Genomic DNA, 25,834 nt, shown 5'->3' on the forward strand with positions numbered 1-25,834 from the left:
GTCTGTCTGTCTGTCTGTCTGTCTGTTCCTAAAAGTGGAATACTGCTGGATTTATTTCAACCAAACTATTTATTTGGAATCTACTTACTCAGGATTGTGTTATCAGGGCATATGATGGCATGGTAATCACATGGATTTGGTACTTATAGGAAGATTATTCTCAAATATTTTCGTTAACATTAGGTCTATCAAATGACTGTGTGTAACAAACGTTTAAGAATATGTTATTTCCGTTCCTTTGTGCTATGCACGTATTTATCGTACGACGCAGATTATTATGAATAAATGGATTTTTAGTCCGAGCCCCGTGGAACATGCCGTGCATGTCACTTCAAGGTGGGTACGGGAAAACTAAAGAGCCATTTTACTCTTTTCGATAGGGCAGACTGAATTTCCTCATCCATCTCGAAGTCCAGAACTACCGAAAGTAGCAACTGAAACGGCAAGTGTCGTCAGGGACGGAGGTATGAAGATAAAAGATAGATGTGGCCATAACCAAACAAATCAATGAAGATCCCTCGAAAGTGCAAACACCTCGAACAGTTCAAGAAGTTTAAATAGCTAAAAAATCTAGGAGCAGTAATTAGTAGAACTAGGAGGTTGAGAAAAAATCCTTTTTTTTTTTTCCTGGAGTGTCCGAAGACGAGGCCCAACATAACATATGTTCATTATCGATCATTGTAAGCAAGAAAATGGTGGATTTTATTTGTTCCTTTTGCCTTCACGCCTGAATTTTTTATAGGCACTAAAAATTATTTGGTTGCAATTTCCACCTTAAATTCCAGCTGCCAACACTGGCTTCAGCACTGGATGTGTATTGAGTATACATGTCAACTGAGATAGGAAAACAGTCAAAAACACTGCGGAAGCCATTTCATTTCTGTTATATGTTATGTCCATTGTAGGCTAATGGACACTGGGTTTGAAGGGGATAACATAGAGACGCGGAAGCGCTGCCTGACTGAAGCTAATTGAATGAACGTCTGGCATGTTTTCAGTGGTCACATAAGCAAGGAGGCATGGCTCTTGAATGACGAAAAATGTTCAAAATTCGGATTATAGAACCACTGGTGCAAAAATTAAATACCATTAGCCGAAAACTTAGAGCATTAGTAATTATAGAGTGCGAACAGCGCCACTGCATCCATGTTGCGACGCGAGTCCATCACGTTTAGCTGATTCGAAAAGGATAAGGAGAATCGTCATACAGTGACATACGAATAGGCAATGAAAACGAAACCTTGCTTGGCTGTTGTGGTTAAGCGTAAATTACAATAAAAACCGTGGACATAAATGAGCATTTATCACGTAAATCCTTCAAACAAAGGACACCTGCGATAGGTTAGCCTCATTCTGATCGTATTTTTAAACATATTTCATCCCCAGGAGTACCGCTATTGTTGTTTAATGATGTTTGGTGTACGTTTGACTGAAATAGGCAAACATGAAACCAAAGCCCATGCGCAAGACACAGTTGGTCTATACCGGTATAAACAGGTCTGGTCACGCTCTCAGAATTCTTTGCATCAGCGGCCATTTTAGTTCTACTTTCTGGCGTCTGCATGTTACCCAGTGCAATGAGATTGAATTATATTATAAGAATTATTGTGTCGCTCTAAATTACAAAAGTCATTCATATAAAGAGATAAGAATAAGAGGGCAAAATGCATGCAGAACTGCTGACGTGATAAGTGGCAGCCAACGGAACATTCACAACCATGCAGGGTTCGCTTGATAAAAATGAAGGTAACAATCAACCAAGTGTGGGACTCCGTAGCGTAACGGTTAGTGTTATTAGCTGCCGTCCTCGAAGGCAGGGGTTTGATTCCCAGCATTACCAGAGATTTAAGAATGACAGGACGGTGGGATGTGATGAGCAATGGTACATGCAGCTCACCTCCGTTCGTGGTGTACCTGAAAAGAGCTGCACCACCTCGGGACGAGACGCGAGTTTTGTCCGGCTCTATGGCTAAATGGTTAGCGTGCTGGCCTTTAGTATACGAGTTCCGGGTTCGACTCCCTGCCGTGTAAGGGATTTTAACCTTCATTGGTTAATTTATATGGCTCGTGGGCTGGGTGTGTGTGCCGTGCTCATCATTAAAATTCATCGTAAGTAGGGTCCCATCTTCACATACACGCAGGTCGCCTATAAGGCATCAAATCGAAAGACCTATACCAGGTTTCTCCGTAGGCCACACTGCATTATGTGCATGCCCTGATGTGAGTTGGCAGGCCTTTGAAAGACATCATGGGTAATGGTTGAGGTTAACCCAGTGCGGCTGGGCTGGCGTGACGTAAATGTGGGCAACATACGTAACAAGCATACGTCACAGTGAAGCGAGAGAACGGACATGGGTACTTTGGAGGGAAGGGAAGGAGCATTGACGTTCACATGTGATTACGAAGTTCTCCTCCACTACTCAGCGAAATGATTGGGGTGCAGTATTTAACATAAAGCGCTATAATGGCAAAAAAAGAACCTGACCTTCTCAAGATATTCCGGATTGATTTAGACTGCGCTCGATATAACAGTCTCAGTTTTATTTTCTTATATGTATTCATTCAAGGAAAAGTAATAAGTTATAAATTTTTTGTTACAATCTACAAAGGTACAGGGTTTAACCGTACACGCTACGATTTACATTTCCTTGGATGGACATGAGAGAATTTCAATTTTTTAAAGATAAAATTCCTGTTTTTCATTAAGCGGAATGTAATACATTTACATAATTCAACAAGTTTGCTGTTTGATTTTGTACAGTGTTGTAGTGTTGTCTTTCTATGTTCATGGAACTTCTGAAAATAGTATTTAAAATTTAACAGGCGTCCGATGATAGCTAGCCTCTAAATCAAGAAGGAGTTTCATGACGAGTGAGTAAATAGATATTTACTATCCAAGATTAAAGTACAACAACAATGTAAATATATCTACCAGATAGATATACAGTATGCCTTCAAATAAATAATCTAACTGATGTTATTCCAGGATTGTTGTGGAGTTTATCAGATAATTTAAACCCAAACAATCACAAGCCACAGCTTATCCACCTTAACTCCCTATTATATTAGAAATGCTTCTAAAGCACCTCTTAAAATTTAATAGTGAAAATTGTAATTCATTACGTACTGTACATTATATAAAATATTTGAGGTTGTAGGGCTAACTCTTTATTGTATGCGATCAAAATGCAATGAACGTAAATAACTTATTTCTTACAACGTAAATTGAAAATGACGTGGATTTCCGTCCTCTTTCTTTAATTATTTTCTTCCATTTCAAACTCGGGTATCGCCGCAGTGGTCGAGAATGACTGGGAAAACTTCGCCCAACCTTCACGGCCTGTGACGAAGCCACAACTTCACTGTGGTTGAATAGCATGCGCCCATCGCCTCTCTGCCCGCCCGCTTGCAGTGCTGGACGCCCGCGGGACGGAATGCCCAGCGTGAGCACCTCTGTTCTAGGTGGAGATTTTAGACAGGTTTTGCCTGTTGCTCCGCATGCTCCCAAACAAGATATTATTCAAAACTGTATTTAATTTTCTCCCCTTTGGTCAGAATTTAAAATACTTCACCTGTTTAAAAATATGCGAGGGTCCGCCTCTGTGGTGTAGTGGTTAGTGTGATTAGCTGCCGCCCCCGAAGGCCCTGGTTCGATTCCCGGCTCTGCCACGAAATTTGAAAAGCGGTACGAGGACTGGAACTGGGTCCACTCAGCCTCGGGAAGTCAACTGAGCAGAGGTGGGTTCGATTCCCGCCTCAGCCATCCTGGAAGTGGTTTTCCGTGGTTTCCCACTTCTCCTCCAGGCAAATTCCGGGATGATTCCTAACTTAAGGCCACGGCCGCTTCCTTCCCTCTTCCTTGTTTATCCTTTCCAATCTTCCCATGCCCCCGCAAGACTCCTGTTCAGGCCGAGGTACTGGTCATCCTCCCCAGTTGTATCCCCGACCCAGCGTCTGAAGATCCAGGACACTGCCCCTGAGGTGGCAGAGGTGGGATCCCTCGCTGAGTCCGAGGGAAAAACCGACCCTGAGGGTAAACAGATAAAGAAGAAGAAGAATATATGCGAGGAAGACCAGAATAATTAGAGTTTGCTAACATTTTGCTGAAAATTGGTAATGGAGATTATCCTTCGTGAATCGCCAGACTAATCTGATATTGACTCACCACCGTCTACCATCGCGAAGCAAGACATCGTCTCTGAAATTTGCGGGAGTAAATTTGAGTCACCAGAAGATGCTATAAGTTTCTCTGAAATTGTCATTCTTGTCCCTATAAATGAACACTGTGATCAAATCAATTCTAAAGTTATAGGTCTTCTACCCGGAGCGGCCAGAACGTACATCATTGTAAATACGGTAACTTAATTACTGAAGATGAAACTCTCTAATTTCCCGTTGAGCTTCTGAACAGCTTAGAATTAAGTGGCTTGCCTCCTCATGTCCTTAAATTTAAACCTGCAGCAATTGTAACGTTATTAAGGAACTTAACTGCTTCACAGTTAAACGGACCAAGATTAATTATACGAAAAATGCCTGACAGTTGTTTGTATCTCGAAATTTTTACGGGGTAAGTGTTGGAAAGAGAGCTTTGATTCCCAGAATTGATTTAACGCCATCGACACTACTCTTCCGTTTAATTTTAAAGAAGCCAGTTTCCTATTGGCCTTGCATTCAGTATGGCGACTAACAAAACTCAAGAACAGACTTTAGACTGTGCTGGTGTATATATTTACCCCCAGCCTGTATTTAACCATGGTCAGCTGTACGTAGCAATATCTCGAGTTCGATCATTTGGCAGTTTGAAAGAACACATAGTGCCCGTGAGCCATAGCACAACTAATGTAGTGTTTAAAGAGATGCTCTAACAGCACTACATTTCAGAGATATTGGACCTAAACGTCTCGGCAAATAGGTATTACACACTTCAGTCTCAAAGTTAATTCCTGGACTCTGTAGTTCTGTCTGTCTGTTAGGTCATCAGCCCAGAGGCTGGTTGGATCCTCAAATAGCACCACCAAAGATTATGAGGTTATAAGGAAACCGCAAAAACCAATGGCAGCACCAAAATGAGGCGTACTAGGCAAGACGAGGAGTGAGGTAGTTTGCCATTGCTCTCCTCACTGGGTCAGAAAGTGTTATTGCAGCACGACTGACCCTATGAGCAACACCTTTCATAACACTCAGATGCACTAGTCGTTCTCTGAATGTCATTACTCAGCACCACCCATACCCCAGCAGCTTTCATATTGTCACAGCCATGGATGAGACTGGGACTTCGGTGGAAGCTACACTTTACTCTGGCCTGTGCCAAGAGATGGATACAAAAGTACTGTATCCATCAAGAAATGGCAGCAGGCAAAACTCTGTAGTTAGCCACTGCAAACTAATTGTAGCAAATGCTGTCACTCAACAGTTCTTAAGTGCCAGGTAAATATACTTTACCGAACCACGGACTCAGTATTCCGTTGAATTTCAAAGGGTAAGAATAGTAATAGTAATAATAATAATCATAATAATAATAATAATAATCATCATCATAATCATACATGAGAGATCTTGTGGTCTACGCACTTTTGTTGATTATTCGATGTTTGGTCTGCTATACAAAAGGTTTCAAGCGTGCCTGGATGGGCCATCAGATTTGCTACATTTCTTACATCTCATTCGGTGGAACAGAACTTTTTAACTCCGAACTTTTCAACACAATCACTCGGGAAGAGGGAGGGCCAGGATACTATACTTACTTCCTTGTGACAGATCGCTCTGTGAAGTGTGGTTCCCTGCCACGTGCTGCACTACAGGAAACTCTTTTACTATCGCTGCTGCACTGATAACATACAAAGGGTACTTCGTTGCAACAGCTGATAGGAAGATGCAGAATGAAGTCAGAGCATCACAAGCCAAAATAAAATCAGATAAGCAAATGGGCGATAGCCGAGTAGGAGTGGCTTAGTAACTAGCTTCTCACCAGAGCCACCTGGCTCGAATCACGGCCAATGCATTGGCATTTTTAAAAATGAAAATTCAAGGCCCTGTTGTTCGGATTCCACGGATATTTTCAAGTTAGACCGCCAACAGTGAGGTTTTAAAAAGTAATGCGGAACAGTTTCTGTGCCAGCTAACGCCAGGTGGAGAAGAACAAAATAGGATCTTCAGTTGGCTAAATTGAGATATGTAGATGTGAAATGTGCTCTTCTATTGGTTGAACCACGAACGACTGCTTCATGTGCTCGACCTATTTACGCACGTCAATCGCACTGTGAATTGGTTAAAGTATGTGAAACGGCGGGCCCTGTATATAATTATATTGTCTTTCTTTCTTTTCTGCTTACCCTCCACGGTTGGATTTTCCCTCGGACTCAGCGAGGGATCACACCTCTACCGCCTCAAGGGCAGTGTCCTGGAGCTTCAGACTCTGGGTCGGGGATACAACTGGGTAGGATGACCAGTACCTCGCCCAGGCGGCCTCACCTGCTATGCTGAACAGGGGCCTTGATGTGGGATGGGAAGATTGGAAAGGATAGGCAAGGAAGAGGGAAGGAAGCGGCCGTGGTACCATCCTGGCATTTGCCTGGAGGATAAGTAGAAACCACAGAAAACCACTTCCAGGATGGCTGAGGTAGGAATCGAACCCATCTCTACTCAGTTGACCTCCCGAGGCTAAGTGGATCCCGTTCCAGCCCTCGTACCACTTTTCAAATTTCGTGGCAAAGCCGGGAATCGAACCTGGGCCTCCGGGGATGGCAGCTAATCACACGAACCACTACACCACAGAGGCGGACTATTAATATTTTACTATATCTTTAACGCTTAAATCCTATCCATCAGAGTCGATAGTTTTCGAACGCTCTCATGAACACAGAAATACCTCATCACGTAGCAGCTGTGAATTATGGTTTAACACGTAATAATATGTTAACATGGGAAGGACATCTGATTCAGAGTGATGGAACCAACCAGAGGGAAGAATATACTGGACGTCGTGCTGGTACAACCAGATGAGCTCCATAGAAAAACCGAAGTAATAGATGGTATTCGTGATCACGAAGTTTTTCTTCTTGCTATTGGCTTTAATTCGCACCGACACAGATATGTCTTATGGCGACGATGGGACAGGAAAGGGCTAGGACTCGGAAGGAAGCGGCCGTGGCCTTAATTAAGGTACAGCCCCAGCATTTGCCTGGTGTGAAAATGGGAAACCACGGAAAACCATCTTCAGGCTGCCGACAGTGGGGGTTGAACCTTTTATCTTCCGAATACTGGATACTGGCCGCACTTAAGCGACTGCAGCTATCGAGCTAGGTGATCACGAAGCTGTTTTTGTCGTAGTTAAAAAATAAATGTGATAGAAAGGAAGGTCTTAAAAGTAGGACTCTCAGGCAGTACCATATAACTGATAAAGCAGGCATGAGGGAGTTAAAAAAAAGCAACTATGAACAGTGGAAAACGATAAATAAAGTAAACAGACCCTGGGGTGGGTTTAAAGTAATTGTTGAGGAATGTGAAAACAGGTTTGGACCTTTAAAGGTGGTAAGGAATGATAAAGGTAAGGTAAGGGTGTATTCTGCCCGAAGGTAGGTCCGAACCTCCATAGAGGTGTGCCTGAGCCGGAGTTTACGTACGGTAGAGTGGCCAGTTCCTTTCCGCTCCTCCATTCCCTTAACCCCCACCAACAGCGCGTGACAACCCATCCACTTCTTGACCACGCCCAATGTTGCTTAATTTCGGAGATCTTACGGGATCCGGTGTTTCAACACGGCTACGGCCGTTGGCAAGGAATGATAAAGACCCACTTTATTATAACAAAGAAATAGAGAGACTAGAAGGAGGTGCAGATTGGAAAGAAGTAGAGTTTGAAATAGCTGTGAAAGTAAGGAGAAATTGCAGGAATTTACTAGAAAATTGAATCTAGCAAAGAAATCAGCTAAGGTTAACATTACGGCAAGCATGGTTGGCAGTCATACAAATTTTAGTGAAAAATGGAAGGGTATGTATAGGGACTTTAAGGCAGAAACAGGTTCCAAGAAGGACATTCCAGGAATAATGAACAAGTGGAGTGTGTATGTGAGGATCTTCAAAATGCAGAAGTATTCAGTCAGCAGTATGTAAATATTGTTGGTTACAAGGATAATGTCCAGATAGAGGAGGTGACTAATGCTAAAGGAGTATTAACATTTACCTATGATAACAATGGCATTTACAATAAGATACAGAGTTGAAAACTAGAAAAGCGGCTGGTATTGATAAGATTTCTGGGGATATACTAAAGACAATGGGTTTTGATATAGTACCATATCTGAATTATTTATTTGATTATTGTTTGCATGAAGGAGCTATACCAGATGAATGGAGAGTTGCTATAGTAGCCCCTGTGTACAATGGAAAGGATGATTGACACAAAGCTGAAAATTACAGGCCACTCATATTGACATGTTTGCTAAATTAATAACTGGTTCGATAGAATGCAGTTCGGGTTTAGGAAAGATTATTCGACTGAAGCTCAACTTGTAGGATTCCAGCAAGATATAGCAGATATCTTGGATTCATGAGGTCAAATGGACTGTATCGCGTTTGACCTGTCTAAGGCATTTGATAGGGTGGGTCATGGGAGACTACGGGCAAATGTGAGTGCAATTGGACTAGACAAAAGAGTGACTGAATGGGTTGCTATATTACTAGAAAATAGTTCTCAGAGAATTAGAGTAGGCGAAGCTTTGTCTGGCCCCGTAATAATTAAGAGGGGAATTCCACAAGGCAGTATTATTGGACCTTTATATTTTATTATATATATAAATGATATTTGTAAAGACGTGGAATCAGATATAAGGCTTTTTTGCAGATGATGTTATTCTCTATAGAGTGATAAATAAGTTGCAAGATTGTGAGCAACTGCATAATGACCTCGATAATGTTGTGAGATGGACAGTAGGCAATGGTATGATGATAAACGGGGTTAAAAGTCAGTTTGTGAGTATCACAAGTAGGAAAAGTCCTCTCAGTTTTAATTACTGCGTTGATGGGGTGAAAGTTCCTTACGGGGATCATTGTAAATACCTAGGTGTTAATATAAGGAAAGATCTTCATTGGAGTAATCACGTAAATGAGATTTTAAATAAAGGGTACAGATCTCTGAACATGGTTATGAGGTTGTTTAGGAGTTGTAGTAAGGATGTAAAGGAGAGGGCATACAAGTCCCTGGTAAGACCCCAAATAGAGCTTGGTTCCAGTGTACGCGACCCTCACCAGGATTACTTGATTCAAGAACTGGAAAAACCCAAGGAAAAGCAGCTCGATTTGTTCTGGGTGATTTCCGACAAAAGAGTAGCGTTACAAAAATGTTGCAAAGTTTGGGCTGAGAAGGCTTGGGAGAAAGAAAACGAGCTGCTCGATTAAGTGGTATGTTCCGTGCTGTCAGTGGAGAGGTGGCGTGGAATGACATTAGCAGATGATTAAATTTGAGTGGTGTCTTTAATTTAATAGCACGAAAGATCACCATATGAATATAAAGTTGGAATTCAAGAGGATAAATTGGGGCAAATATTCGTTTATAGGAAGGGGAGTTAGGAATTAGAATAACTTACCAAGGGAGATGTTCAATAAATTTCCAATTTCTCTGAAATCTTTCAAGTAAAGGTTAGGAAAACAACGGATAGGGAATCTGCCACTTGGGCGACTGCCCTAAATGCAGACCAGGATTGATTGATTGATTGATTGATTGATTGATTGATTGATTGATTGATTGATTGATTGATTGATTGATTGATTGATTGATTGATTGATTGATTGATTGATTGATTGATTGACGTACACCTGAGAAATACGTAACGTTCCTCCTGCGCACTTTCTTAGTCACACAGTCTTATGGGTAATATTGTCCGGCTCCTCGGTTGAATAGTCAGTGTCGATGCCTTCGGATCGGAGGGTCCTGGATTCGATTCCCAGCCGTATCGGGAGTGAAATCTCGATGAACTCAGGATATTGCATTCATAAGTTAGAAGTAACGGACATGAAAGTAGCGAGAATGATTGTTGGTACAAACAGGTGGGAGGAATGGCGAGACTTGAAATGAGGAGATAAAGGCTAAGTTGGGAATAAACTGGATGGATGAAACTGTACATATCAACCAGGTTCGGCGGACGGATCTTATGAGGCGAATGAGGAGGATACTGTAAGTTTCCTAGGAAGATAACAGATTGGACTTTGGTTGGTAAGAGAAATAGAGGGAGACCAAAGCGACAATGGATGGTACTTGTAAATTTCTCGCTCTATCTCGCCTGAACTACTGGACAAACTCAGCTGAATCTTAGTATGGGTATACCTCAGATGTTCAGTTCACTATTCTGATGTTTCATTAATTAAACTTTTCTAATTGGCAGCCATTAATATGCACATATTTACTGAACTAATGCATATTTGATCCACAAAAGACCAAAATAATGGGCAAATGGTTATTCATATCATCAAACAATGCGCAGCGTGTGGGCTTAAAAATTCAGTTTTATACAACAACAAAAAAAGGCCATATGCGCTTTCCTTGAAACCCTTATAGTTGTTCAGGAAATTCTGCTTTTATTTTTTAAAGCACGCGTTCCAGAGCACTCGCGGGCTGGGTGTTGTTCGGCGGCTGGGTTCGGCCTGTTCTACGCAGTTTCTGTTAATTCAGACTAGATATCGCGGTGTGCGAAAGTTACTGCACAAAAATTACACGTCAACGAAGGGTACAAACAGATGTCAGTGACATCGCCAACTATCAGCTGTCAACAACGCGTAGGTTCTGCTAGTAGTAACATACAGCATACTTCTTTTACCAGCTTATGAACTCAATCCCTATTTTTAGAAACGATCAGGTTGGACATTACAGCTGTCCACTGGGTGCAAAAGCTTGTTTAAGAAGGAAATTGTGGACTTTCTAAACGTCCACATTTGTTTTGTTTTTTTTTTTTGCTAGGGGTTTTACGTCGCACCGACACAGATAGGTCTTATGGCGACGATGGGATGGGAAAGGCCTAGGAGTTGGAAGGAAGCGGCCGTGGCCTTAATTAAGGTACAGTCCCAGCATTTGCCTGGTGTGAAAATGGGAAACCACGTAAAACCATCTTCAGGGCTGCCGATAGGGGGATTCGAACCTACTATCTCCCGGATAAAAGCTCACAGCCGCGCGCCTCTACGCGCACGGCCAACTCGCCCGGTCGTCTACATTTGTATCACTTGTACAACCTTAACCAAACACATCACATATCTGATCTGATCACTACTGACCCACACTCACAAACCTCAAGTAAGGACAAATACACACAAACAAGGTACAAAATCACACACACACAGACACATACCAACGACCCTTCACTCAAATACACAAAATATATTCAAATTACCACTCCAAGACAAAAGAAAACCTGTCATCAAGTCACTGAAGCACAATCAACCACTACAGACACTGACAGACAAACAGATCCCTCACCAACCACCCACACTTTACCCACCCCTCACAAACCCAAGCAACATAAACCAAAGCCGGGACCGACGCAATAACAGCCTCGAACCCGGATACACAGAACATAGTTACACAGGCTTGGAACAGGCGTAAAAACTCTGTTTCTAAGTCCCAGAAAGAGCCAACATGCAAAACCACCACCACAGAGACTCGAACCCACACACGCCCAAGACCATCTCTAGTTACACAGTGTTTCAATTGCCTGAAACTGTATCACTCTGCAACAGCCTGCTCAGAACCCACCCGCTGCAACTACCAAGGCAGTCGTGCCGCTTCGTTCCCTGGCTGCCCATTTATCAAACAGGCAAACGAGTACATTACAAACACCAACACCACCTCACCTACACGAACGCATACCCCTCTCCCTTCCTAAGTCCCAAAACCACTCCCCCATCGAACCCAGGTACCACGACCACTCTCCAGTGCCCCTCAAGCCAAGATCCATAAAAACCTCCTCCAATTACTGCTATTAAATCTACTTACGACCCAGATCAGATCATATCGAACCCCCATTCCCACAATTTACTAATTAAAAGGACTAAACAGACCTCCCCCACCTCCCTGAAATCAAACACATCTTGTACAACTACCCTCCAATATACTGAATCCATAATTCTACGATGAGAAACATATTTTTTATTTTTCTCAATATTTATTTCAAATAACAAGAGCAGCCATGTTGCACTTCCAGAGCCTCGCTGTCGCGTGGGAACGATCTCACCCACGGCAAGCTCGTGAAATACCGTGACATCTCGGTGGACTTCGAGTACACAACACTTCTTTAAATTCACGTAATTCTGCGTAACGAGAGATTTTGGCGACACAGTAAATACAGAAATAAATAATCTAAATTATTCTTAAACCCTACGTGAAGACAGAGCCCCCAGGATAAAATACAAAGGCAGTTAAGCCTAAGTGCAAATAAGCGTCAGATCCGAGGACTAACTCCACGTGCCAAGGTCAATGGATGAAGAAAACCCGCGAAACGCCCGGGCAGAAATAATTTATTTCACCTATTGCGAGTGTGGTAAAATTATGAGATTAACATTTAAATAAATCACAAGTCTGTCCGGAATTCTGGAACGAGTTTCATGAAAATCGGTCTGTTGGACGCGAAATTAGCAGATTACGTAATCAAGCTTAGTGGTGTGAGTAGCGTCACTCCTAAGTCTATAAAAGAAACCCCCCTCTGCATATTTCTCAGTGTCGATCTGGGTTCTGAAGTAGCGGAAGCTTACGCCCGTCGCCAGCAGAAAATTGTATAAGATTAATCTACAAATAACTTAGTACATGTTCGTAGCTGAGGTCCATATCTTCTGTTAGAAAGGGAAGGTGATAGAAATTTTTCTGAACTTTTGCCGACAAACTGTGAAAGCATAGGCGTCTGTTAAAGTACATAAAAATCAGATTTTTATTGTATCACCTCGTGTGTGTTGGAAAGTGTTAAGGGAGTTGGGGAGCTAGTCAGAGTAGTTCTGATTTCGTTATCTGTTGAACACCTGTTGTATTAGGGTGACAGAAACCCGACTCTGGGGAGAAGGGAGACAGTCGCAGTTGACTGCAGAACGTAGGAGGTTTGGTGTACAAATTATAACGAAGAAAGTGCATGATTTGTGTTGTCATTTAATAACGTGTGAAAAGGCAGTATTTGTAAGATAGATATGTTTGAGAAGATGATGTTCCCTGTACCAATGTGCGGCTAAGCACGAGGTCAGCTGGCAAATGTAGCCAGAATACTGGGGATGACGTCAATTGCAGGTCTGTCTATATTTTGTATTATGTTGTAGTTAGAATTTTTTTTTGTTTGTCCCAACCAATTTTTTCAAGACCTGCGTCAGGTTGATATTTGTAATTATCAGGCGAGAAGTGTTATAATTTTGGTCAGCGTGTGAAAATGTTAGTTTTGTAAATTTCACGTCAAGAAACTGTAAAATGCGACGTTTAAATCTGGTGTTAATGTTCTATGAGATATTGTCCAAAGTGAGAAAAATTAGGAAAGCGATAATGGTAAAGTAGTCGTGGCGAATGTCTTAATTTCGAATATCGCTTGAATTCAGAAGTTTTTGTCGAAATTAATAATATTAATAATAATAATAATAGATGGTGCCATCCTCTTTCTTCTGTTACAAGAAAGAGAACATCACTATCAACTGCTTAGCATTTGCTGATGATCTTGTACTGCTATCAGAAAATATTGAATCAGCGATAATACAAGTTAACACTTTAAAAGAGGTAGCAATGAAAACTGGCCTGCAGATATCATTTGAAAAGACACATTTCATGACCAACATTAAAGAAGCCCCAAGATACATAGTAACAACAAACAATGATAAGATAGATAAAGTTGTTAAATTCAAATACCTTGGTGAGATTATACAACCTAATGGGCTTGATAAAGAAGCAAACCGCGAGAGAGCCAGAAAAATGGAGCTTGCATTCCACCTTACAAAAAACACATACAACAAGAAAGCGATCTCTATTAGGACAAAACTACTCCACTATCAGGCAGTAATTCAACCAGAGTGCTTGTATGCTTCAGAATGCCTGGGATTAACAACCAGGAAAGACATTGAAGAAATTGAGAAGAAGGAAAGAAAGATTCTAAGAAAAATCCTCGGTCCAAAGAAATGCACTGATACATATCAATTACGCAGTAACAAAGAAATATATAAAACATGCAGTAGGATTTCAGATGTCATTCGAAAGCGAAGAGTTAAATTTTCTGGACATATTTCAAGAATGCCTGATGACAGACTTGCCAAGAAAATCTTTAACCACTTCAATAAGCCCAATAGGAAAGGCAGCTCTTATGAAAAATGGTTTGTAAACACGAAGAAGGATTTGCAAGAAATGAACATCACACATCAAGACATCTACAATAGAACCACCTTCAGAAAAAAGCTACACTCATTTAAAGGTTTCCTAGAGCCACAAACAGCGACCAAGAAGAAACAACAATGGACGGCTGAAAGAAAAGAAGCAGCAAGCAGGAGGATGAAGGAGTACTGGCGCCAAAGAAAGTTTAAATCATGAGGAGTTATTTACATGGTCCACAGCTGGCCAAAATCGATAAAATAATAATAATAATAATAATAATAATAATAATAATAATAATAATAATAATAATAATAATAATAATGTTTACCGCGGGATAAAATTTTCCTATGTTAAAAGTGCATTTAACAAGTATGTTTTACAAGGATCGCAGGCATTTAGAAAATTCCAGTGAAATTCGATAGAGTTATGTTTTATTCATGGGAAGTAAAATTTTGTGACATCGTGTATGTCGATGATACGGAAAATCGCGGTGTGTTCTTTTATTCTCGAGGTCCGAAAGTTGTAGTAACAGTAAAATAAAGAGGTGTATTTTATAATGGTTATTGTATTCACAAGAGGATTGAAATATGAAAAGGGTCTTGGAAATATAAGAAAGATGGATTGAGAGCGAAGAATTTATATATGTGGAGATGAGAGTGATAGGAATACTGAAGGCGAAAGGGAGCCTGGATTTTAAGTAATACCGCTGGGATAAGGCGAGGAGAATGAGTTTTGAGACAGGCTATGTTTGGCGAGGAAGGATTTGTGTGACAGGCTGTATTGTGGCAGGCTGTAGTGTTTTCCGCTAACAATCCGAAAATTGAGACGACTACTGTGTGAGGCACCATAGATTTCTAGTAAGATCCCAAGTGAAAACGATTCTAGTAAAGATTAAGAATCTTGGTAGTAAAAGTCAAGTGACTAGTTACGTAAAGTCAGTATAAATATTATGATAATGTGACCTCAAGGATAAAAGAGCATTTAGAATACACGGTTGGTGTTGTATTGAATTTCGTTTCACTGGATAGTCATAGATATAAATATTTGAAATTGACGGTAGGCGATTTGAGGGTTTCCAATGCGGTAGTGATGATTATTATTTTTGAATACATCCACTAAATGGTAGACGTGTGTTGGGAATTATTATATTCTTCCCTAAAACTTCATTGCGCATGCTGAGATCGTATTTGAGTTGGGGATTGTTCGTCACGTATATTTATTTTCGAGCTCACGTTTTGTAACGAGATAGAGACTTATTGCATTTTCCGACTTGCGTTTGTTTAATAGTAAGAGACGTTGTTCCGTTGTGTGTTATTAGTCTGACCAGGTTTACAACTGAAATGTCAGAGTTTGTTTGAAATTGCTAGTTTGCCTGATATGCTAGGGGATGCGTAATAGACCCGGTTTTCCGCCCGACAATAGATTTAGGACGTCACATGTTATCCTTGGAGTATACTGATGATGAGACGTCCTAGTTCACGATCGACGACAGAATTAGGAAGGTATCGTGTACATAGAGATTAGTGTTAAGATGTACAGATTTTAAGTGAGCCCGACGATAGGTCTGGGATGTCAGCTGTACATACTCAAGTCTCAGATTAAATGTTCTTTTTTTGTTTTTGCGAAGTGACCTGGGCGAAGGTAGCATCTACAGTAAAATACGAAATATGAAGAGGGTTAGATCGGTAATAATGAGGCCAACTTGTGCGCAGCTCCAACAGCTGGAAGGTGCTCCCTAAGATATGGGACCGTTATCGGCGAATGAGGGTTGCCCAACATTGGATTTATTCTAAATGGTGATGGAACAGTTTACTGTAATTCTCCACGCGTGTTGAGTTTAAATGACTTCGATATGTTATTTTATTTTACGGACTTAATTGTTTTGTCGTTCTGACGTCCGTTTCGCTTTGATAGTGTGCATATTGACACTCAATGTATTAGTGTGAGACTTGAGTTGCGAATGTGGTTTCGATTCGTCAGCCAGTAATATTAATTTTATTTTCAATTTTTGTCGTTCTTTCATTTATTATACGTAGTTGAGTTCGATTAAGTGCTAACTTTATAGATAGGGTGTTGGGACAAACAATAAGTAGATGGATCTGTAATGGTAGTCATTGTTTTAAAAGGAAAGAATTCCTTAAGTTTGTTGTATTTTTCAATGTGGACTGGTAATTTTATTAAGCGTAACATAACCATTTCTAACCTGAAAATCGGTTTGATAATAATACTTTTCAAGCGATTTACCACTTTTTAATTAACTTCAGTGTTTGGCATTTCTTCTAAATGCGTGATGAATAAGTGTTTCCTGCATTTCGCAGTTTTGTTCCTTCAGAACGACGTAACGTAAGATCCTCGCGGATCATGTTGTTGTTGGTTCCTACCGAACAGTTGTTTGTGTGATGCACAGTTAGCATCGGGATTATTTTATCACTTAAGGGTGTCATGAATGACAAATACATGGTGGAATTTTATTTCAATTGTGAGTGATGCTCTTAACTTGTAGTGAACACCATGCTTTCCCATAATATTTCGCAACCTATCCAAAGCAACTGATAGTCAATTTGGTTCGATTAAGGGTCCATTCGGCGGGTGTTCCGTATCCGTAAGGGTATTCGACTGGTGGATAACCTTAATTGAGAGGAAATCAGGCGTTCTACTTGTTGAAAGTCTGATTTTCCACGGATCGTGTGGATTAATTCTCAGTTCTCGTTTGGAGTAATAGGTGCCCGGTTTTTAGGTCTTTCCTTTTTCAGTTTTTCAGTTTCGCTGTCCACTAATGTATTAATTTCTCCGAAGCAACTCTTCGATAATGTGAGAAACAAATCAACGCTATGCAATGTGACTGCGTTTGAAACATTCAATAATAAATGATTTATAATTTTTTTATTTCAAGGATTTATATTAAAATAATAATGTTGTCGTGCCATTTCGAATTTAATAAAAGTTAGTAAGCACATATTTGCTCCTCATTTCAAGTAGTTAGGCTCTCTTCTGAACCCCATCGTTTGGTTAAGATCGTGACCGAATTTCTTCCCGCAACGACCCATGATTTAAGAGTTCTATATAGCTCTACTGTAGCAGCTGTGGCCGACCAACGATGGAATGGTAAGTTCAAGGGTTCAATACCGCACTAAGTTCTCACTTCCGAACACAAAAGCCTTTAGCCTCCTACACTAAAGAAGCACTGGAACCACTAAAAGCCGATTCAGGCGCACCGCTAAAGCCGAAAATCAATGCTGCTATTTATAAACACCCAATATCTGCATAAAAATTTAACCTCGTTTAAATTAGCGCACTATATACGGCATGTGCCGTTGCAACATCTAAAGCAAAATCAGGCATGGGTGCTACTTGGATGGGTGACCACTGAAGTCCAACCACATGATCGTGTATTACTAAAAATTGCTGTGTCAGTCCTGTCACGAACCGGAACAAGTGCTCTGTCCTGATTAACATTTCGTAAACAGAACTTTCATACTACAAATATGAAATATAACACAAACACACTTTTCATTAACGAAGCACAATCTTTTTTTTTCAAAAATCATATCGCTATAAATAATGACCCACAGAAGAGCGCCGGAGGCACACCGGTATCGGTACTTCACAAACCACCTATCTCTCCGGAGATAGGTGGCTCTTTCCATTTGGTACTTATTGCTGGTAAAGGCTCAGTGAATCATAGAGTCATTCGCCTCTCCGGAAGTGAAAATCGCAGTTTTAAATGTTTCAACTTCAGAAAGAAGATTCGAAACCTGCTTCCAGGTGTACCAAGCACGCCTTTAACACCTCAGCTCCTCTGTCATCAGTGTGGTTGGGTCCTTAGATAACACCTCTACAAGGTTATGCAGTTATAAATAAACTGCAAAATCGACGGTGACAGTATATAAGTTATTTATCATATTCCAATGGCATACTTAGGATGAGGATACCTTGGGCACACGTGCTAGACAAGGTAAAGAGTGAGGTAGTTTACCATTGCTTTCCTCACTAAATCAGAAAATTCTATTGCATCAGGATTAACCCTATGTATATCACCTTTCACGGAATCCAGAAGTATTAACCGCTCTGAAATCCTTTAAAGGCGGGCCAGTCATTAGCGAACTTGTTGGCCAACATGCTCTCCGACGTGCTCGTTAACATGTTCCGTACTGGCCACACGCCGAGAAAAACTTCAGTTACACGCGAGCTCGGAAGTGGGTAATAACTGTAAAAATGGAAGTGTTGTCTAAGCACCAGAAATTGGCAACTGCAATAGGCCTGCAAATAGTGATGGAAAAGGTTAGATAAAGAAGAAGGATATGGACAACGCAGTGACTATTAAATCGCAGAAAATACATCCATATGACTTTGTTGCGAGAACTAAAATTTAGGAACCAGCAGGCTTCCAGAACTATTTAAGAATGTACGATAATACGTTTGCCACTCGCTTAGAGGTAGTGAGAGACAGTACGAATTACTTGCAGTCGTCTTCTACAGATTTCGAAGATGTCAACAGCGGTAAAATTAGAGAGGTGACTGGTGTCGAGAAGTAAATCAACTTTTGGGTCTTCAGTGCTTACTAGGAAGGAAATAAACATTATCATGGCAGACAGAAATTAGAGACTTATTCATTACTTATTACAGTAGCAATACCGGATGTGTACCTTTCCAAGAAACAATGATCAGTCATTGAACTGACTAGTGGACGTTAACAGTTGGATATCGTGTACCCTGTGTTAAGAAAACTAGAATGTGCTACAAATGGTTAGTATTAATAATGACAATTACTTATTGCTAGAAACATGGATCATAGGTGAAATGTCATCTCGAAAAATGTCACACTCGGCAATGAATAAAAGCAGGTCGTAGTACTATAGAGACGGCTCATAAATGTCATCGGGAGATGCACCAGTACCCTTCGACGTTAACACTTTCCTGGGTTCTCTTCTACATCTTCTCTTAGACTTTTTTTGGTATTTGCGAACTCCTTGTCCGCATTAGGATAAACACGTTGATATTCTTCCATTAATGTCTGTATTGCTTCATTCCCTACGTGTTTATTTGAATATTCTTTTCCTTAACTTTCCACAAGCATTGTAAAGATTCATATACCTAGTTCAATAAATTATTTCCAAAACTCATTGCTATCACTAAAAGACATCGTGTACGCTGTATATTGCGAGCAGACCACTCTCTAACTGGTTGTCAACACATTGCAACATGTTACAGTTTCTTTTTTTACGTCGTAAATATGAAAACAGCACATGAAACAAGTGCACATCTGATCGGGAAGTTAAGGGGAACGCGCTAACTATACGCTGCCTGGCTGCTGGTGCAGCTCGACGCAGCCCGGTTGGTTCACGTCCGCTGCTTCGCTCCTCCCTACCTCTCCGCCACACCCCGATACTCCCGCGGCACTTCTAATTTTACGACAACTTATTTGTTCAATTTTGACGTTTAAACTTGCGCTGGGCACATGCAGTTTTCACCTTAGCATTCTACTGCCTCCCACGAATATTCCTACCAAATTTCAACAGAATCCGAGTGTAACACATGTATGTGTTCCCTCGTTAGAGTTCCCAGATCCATAGAATAAACACAGCCTGTCATCAAACATCCTAACAGATGACATTCCATCTCGAACAATTTCACAATCCGCAGTGAATAAAAGCAGGCCGTAGTACCATAGAGACTGCTCATAAATGTCATCGGGAGATGCACAAGTACTCTTCGACTTTCCTGAGTTCTCTTCTGAACGATGCTCTTAGACTCTTATTTTTTTATTTACGAACTCCTTGTCCGCATTAGGATAAACACTTTGATATATTTTTCATTAATGTCTCTATTGTTTCAAACCTTAGGTGTTTATTTGAATATTCTTTTCCATAACATCCCACAAGCATGGTAAATATTCATATAGTTCAATAAATTATTTCCAAAACTCTTTGCTATCACTGAACCACATCGTGTACGCTGTATATTACAAGCAGACCACTATCTTACTGGTTGGCAACACGTTGCAATATGTTACAGTTTACATTTTTTTTTGTCGCACCGACACTCATAGGTCTTATGGCGACGATGGCATAGGAAAGGCCTAGGAGTAGGAAGGAAGTGGCCGTAGCCTTAATTAAGGTACAGCCCCAGCATTTGCTTGGTGTGAAAAGGAGAAATATTCAGGGCTGCCGACAGTGGGGCTCGAACCCCCTATCTCCCGGATGCAATATCACAGCTGCGCGCCGCTAACCGCACGGCCACTCGTCCGGTTGCAACATGTTGAGGCAGCGCCACACACCGAGCAGCATGCTCGGCTCGTTTGGAGGCTTTTGAGTAGTTCTTCACGAGCCTACAACTTGCTAGCAACTTGGCAGCATGTAGACCAACCAGCCCACACACAAGTGAAGTGAACTTGGCGTAGCAACTTGTGTTGACGAACATGTTGGCCAACAAGTTCGCTCGTGAGCGTCCTGCTTTACTCAGCAACACTGATACCTTAGCTGATTCCATGCTGCCACAACCATAAATAAAAGTGATATGTCAGTAGACGCTACTTTTTGCTATGGCCTGTCCCAAGAGAGATATATTACATTCATGAACAAAGAGCTTAAGAGCTGACAGCCCTGTTAATTTAGTAGGAAACCGGTCTAATTATGAATGGATTAAATCAGTTATTTATCATATTCCAATGGCATACTTACGATGAGGATGCCTTGGGCCACACGGATCAGCATGTGGTAGGCTGTGAACCAGGCGAAAGGCACAAACGCCACCAGAGCACCAGCTCCAAGAATTCCTCCACCCATCACACGTTTGGGCCCGATTTTTGCCGCCAGGAAGCTTGCCGGAAGAGGTGAGAGAAAAGAACCCCAGAGAAAAGCTTCTCTCATGATGGAGTCGATGCTATCCTCCTCAGAGAGCGGCACCTGTAAAACAATGGCCACTCTTAGCACAAATGCATTCTCCAGAACTGAGGATGATAACATTCTGTACGGAAATAATGTCAAAAGCGACTTAATTGGCATTTCTGCCATTTCATCATCATTATGGACTAGTTATGTCTGGTGCTACGGCTATTATTGTTGTGTTCATAATTACTTGATTAATAATAATAATAATAATAATAATAATAATAATAATAATAATAATAATAATAATAATACTTTTTTGCTATTGGCTTTACGTCGCACCGACACAGATAGGTCTTATGGTGACGATGGGACAGGAAATGGCTAGGAGTGGGAAGGAAGCGACCGTGGCCTTAGTTAAGGTACAGCCCCAGCATTTGCCTGGTGTGAAAATGGGAAACCACGGAAAACCATCTTCAAGGCTGCCAACAGTGGGGTTCGAACCCACTATCTCCCGAATACTGGATACTGGCCGCACTTAAGCGACTGCAACTATCGAGCTCGGTAATAATAATAATAATAATAATAATAATAATAATAATAATAATAATAATAATTAAAACCAAACCCATGGTGCTAAAACGCTGATGGACCTTGACCTACCACGTGACCCCTGCTCAGTCTAATAGGCTGCAAATTACGAAGTGACGCGTGGTCAACACGCCTTGGCTTTGTACACTGGGGCTGCTATATCACTGTCAGGTAGCTCCTCAATTGGTCTCATGTGCGCTAGGTGGTCCTCGAAACACCGTTCAGATCCAGTTTTTAAAAAATTCCCTGACCTGGCCGGGAATCGAACCCGGAGCCTCCGGGTGAGCCAGGCTTGCTACCCCTATACTAATGTGTCCGGAATAATAATAATAATAATAATAATAATAATAATAATAATAATAATAATAATAATAATAATAATAATAATAATAATAATCACAGACATGATCATGAGACGCAGACTTACTTTCTATGGACACATACAGAGAATGGACAACAACAGACTTACAAAGAAAATATTTGATGTAGTAAAGTTCAAGCAAGAAAACCAATTAGTATCATGAAATACAGGAAGACTTAAGGCAGGTGGCGATCGACAGGCAAATGATAGGAAACAGAAAATAATTCAGAAACAAAATTAGAAAAACAAACTTGATAGTAAATGAGAAGAAGAAGAAGACAGGAACATTGTGGACAGAACAAAGGAACCAGGAGCAGAGCCAAAGGATGAAGAGATTTTGGAAAGAGAAGAGGAAGAACGGAAAGAAGTGTGTGTAATCATGAGATATTCGAGTTCGAACACTGTCCATAAGGGCAAAAATTATATGTATGTATGGATGAATGAATGAATGAATGAATGAATGATAATAATATATATACGGAAGCTAAATTCAGTACTCAGCACGTAAGGCTATTCACTAAAAGACAAATATCGCCGCCCAATTATCTTTTTTTTAATGGCTCATAACTGCTGCCAACTTGACTAGTCACATATTGAAATCACGAGACAAAACTCTCAACAAACTAACCTCAATGTAAGTATCAATAATGGAGGTTCCCTTACAAGAGTAAATGATCAATCATGCTCAATGAGGAAATAGGGAAATAAACACTCTCTCTCTGACCCTCACTCAATTTAATGCTATATATTTCTGCCTTTATTTTGATATACGCATTGCTCTACCCGTATTTTTTGGTGTTTGTCTAGTCTAAGTAATTCAGCTCCCTTCTTGAAATTTGCTATTAAGCCTACTTGTCGGACTGAAGTGAAACCACGCTGCAATAATACATACAAACAAATATATTGCATGTGTATATGTCGTACGTCAAAAAGAATACACAAAGGTTAAGTCTGCAATCCATCTTTCTGCTCCTCTCACCACGACTACATCTTCTCATCCGTCTCCTATCATGCCCTCCTTTTTACTTCTGTCTCCGGACCGCCCCCCTCATCTGCAACGTCAGCCACTTCAAGGCACACCAGCCACACCACCAGTTCAGATCGCCGACGCACGACTACCATCGCCACCAGCGCCACCTCAGTCTTCTTCAGAAATGTATAGCTGCGACATCCGAGGTGTCGACCCTTCCATCTCTGTCTCAACCATACTGCGAGAACTCCACGCTGCACGCATTCCGGCACACAGAGCTTTTCGAATCAGTAATCCCACTGGCCCTACATTCTTGGTCCGGCTACAATTACCTACGGAAGCAGACGTCCGCCATCTTCTCAACGGAGTCTACATCTTCAGCCATCGCCGTAAAGTTGAACCTTCCCGCTTTCCTCCTGGAACATCTCCTAGACCCACACGACGTCGCACCCGACCAGCCCCTTCTCCACAGTATGGATATTCTGTTCGCCTACCTCCTCTCTCCATTTGTTCCTTCTTCCCACTGCAATTGCAAGCTGTCCTCAGACTTTTCACCACTTTGCTAAACCAGATCGCCGCCACACTCCTCTCCAATCAACTACACCCTGGCACTCCTGTATAACCCCACTCATTTTCTACGCATCCTGCCTCACAACACCCCCATTTCTCACATCGTCGCCCCATTACCCATCTTCTTCTTCTTCTTCTTCTTCTTCTTCTTCTTCTTCTTCTTCTTCTTCTTCTTCTTCTTCTTCTATCACACCTAATTCTTTTCCCTTCTTCCGGCCCGAGAGATCGCGACACGGAGTAGCGTATATGAGTCCAACACTCGGCCACCTGGATTCCTCGCTGCACACCCTCTTTTCTGCACAACTTGTAAGCAAAGAGAATGCTTGTAATGGGCGGTAAGAAGTCTCGATTTCAGTAATAGCCGTGTGAGCGCTAAAGGTGTGTTTTGTATGTGCCATCTGTCAGTATTCAACTAAACTATTAGAATGGCGGTAATAGCCGGCGATTTGAATTTCTGTCGCCAATTTGGACTTTTACCGCGTTCTACTTCCTAGCGTTTGGCGGCAAGGTCGATGATTTGAATTTTTAGAGGGACGTGCTTCGTAGCGTTGCGCAGTAACCCGCCAGAATAGACTAAGAGCTTCCAAAGTGAATTCATGTATATATTAGTAGGTAAAACTTTCGGTACCCACTGGGCAAAACTTAGGTTAGAGATCGAACATACCGCGGACGCCACCTTTAAACCAATATCAAATATTATTCAAGTATGCTATATGTAGCATATACTATTAAAAAATTTACTTCAACAGATTCTTTTTACAACGCAGATGGATCTTACATGGATATTTCCTTCCTGTCAGCATCATTAGGAATTGTATTGACAACACCTTTCATAATAATTAGAAATACGTTCAGCAAGTAGCCTATATAATCAGTACTATCGATAATGCTATCGATAGTTATCGACAGCGACCACTATCGTCTCACATCGATAGTTAGTAGCCTATTATCGATAGTCAATGATAGGGGCCCCCTACTGGCTTATTTTTCGCGCTAACAGAAATTGTACAGCTGTTTGCAGTTAACTGGTGAGGAGTTTGTTCCAATTCATAGGTGTTCATTTAAGTATCACTGTATACCTACGACTTCAGTGCCTAACGTTAGTTGAGTTGATGCCAATACGGGACAGAAAAAATATATTTATAAGTTGTCAGAGATTGTGTGTAGGCAGAGAAGATAAGGCACATTTTAGGTCAAAGACTTCATGAAAGCAACTGAAAACTATCCTGCAATCTGTTGAGAATGTTGTAAAACATTTTTCCAAGGATATTACAATACTCGAGAATATGTCAGGCGATCGCAAAATGAACACTGCAGCTGAACGAGAATTTCACGGGCAGTCACGTTATGAGCAAGCGCGGGCAGCCCGAGACTGTCTCAGACGTGTCACTGAAGAGATTTATGAGTGATTCCGATTTGAATTTCAGAAAGTACATAGCATGATATAGTTGTGCTTTCTACTGACTTTTTGTGGATTGTGTGCAATAAATGTTCTACTGTATTTCCAAGCATAATGATATAATTCGTTCCACTTTATGAAAACTATCGATTACTATCGATAGTAGAGCTCATAATATCGGAAAATATCGAGGGCGATTACTATCGATAGTTTGCCGGCTCTAATTACAGCCATTCCAATAGTTTAGTTGAATACTGACAGATGGCACATACAAACCACACCTTTAGCACTCACACGGCTATTACTGAAATCGAGACTCCTTATTGATCCTTACAAGCATTCTCTTTGCTTACAAGTTGTGCAGAAAAAAGGGTGTGCAGCGAGGAATCCAGGTGGCCGAGTGTTGGACTCGTATACGCTGCTCTCGGGAGGGGAATGAAAACCTATCAAGCAAGCAAGTTAAGTCTGCAAACCAAAGGCGTGACAAGACAAAGTTAGATTAGGCTGATAACGAAATTCCAGGGGCGTATTCTCCTTGAATGCAAGGCATTCATAGCATGCGTTATGATAACACAAAGAACTGTCTGATGTACGATTTTAGGTTGTTTCAAGTCAAATATTAACGATTTCATCTCTCAGAAGTTCAAAAGGTCCGCGCAACTGTACTGGTTCCGTTGCTTGACTACGTGTGGTGCTGGTGTAGTCTCGCCGTCTACACCACTCTAGGAAGAAAGAGATAGCGAATGGAGGAGTAAAGGATGTAAGGCATTCAATCTTAAAATTGCATTCGGTGGCAGACGTAGTT

At 41.2% G+C, this 25,834-nt stretch overlaps 1 protein-coding gene across 1 annotated transcript in view; it reads right to left on the minus strand.

The window, feature by feature from the left end:
* The window catches only part of LOC136858414 (sialin), a 442,086-nt gene that overhangs the window by 185,583 nt on the left and 230,669 nt on the right, over window positions 1-25,834 (minus strand). The window contains exon 4 of the mRNA XM_067137938.2: window positions 20,992-21,216. Coding sequence (XP_066994039.2) covers window positions 20,992-21,216 — 225 coding nt within the window. The remainder of the gene's footprint in view (window positions 1-20,991; window positions 21,217-25,834) is intronic.

Source organism: Anabrus simplex, chromosome 1, assembly GCF_040414725.1.
Source record: "Anabrus simplex isolate iqAnaSimp1 chromosome 1, ASM4041472v1, whole genome shotgun sequence".
Lineage (NCBI taxonomy): Eukaryota > Metazoa > Arthropoda > Insecta > Orthoptera > Tettigoniidae > Anabrus > Anabrus simplex.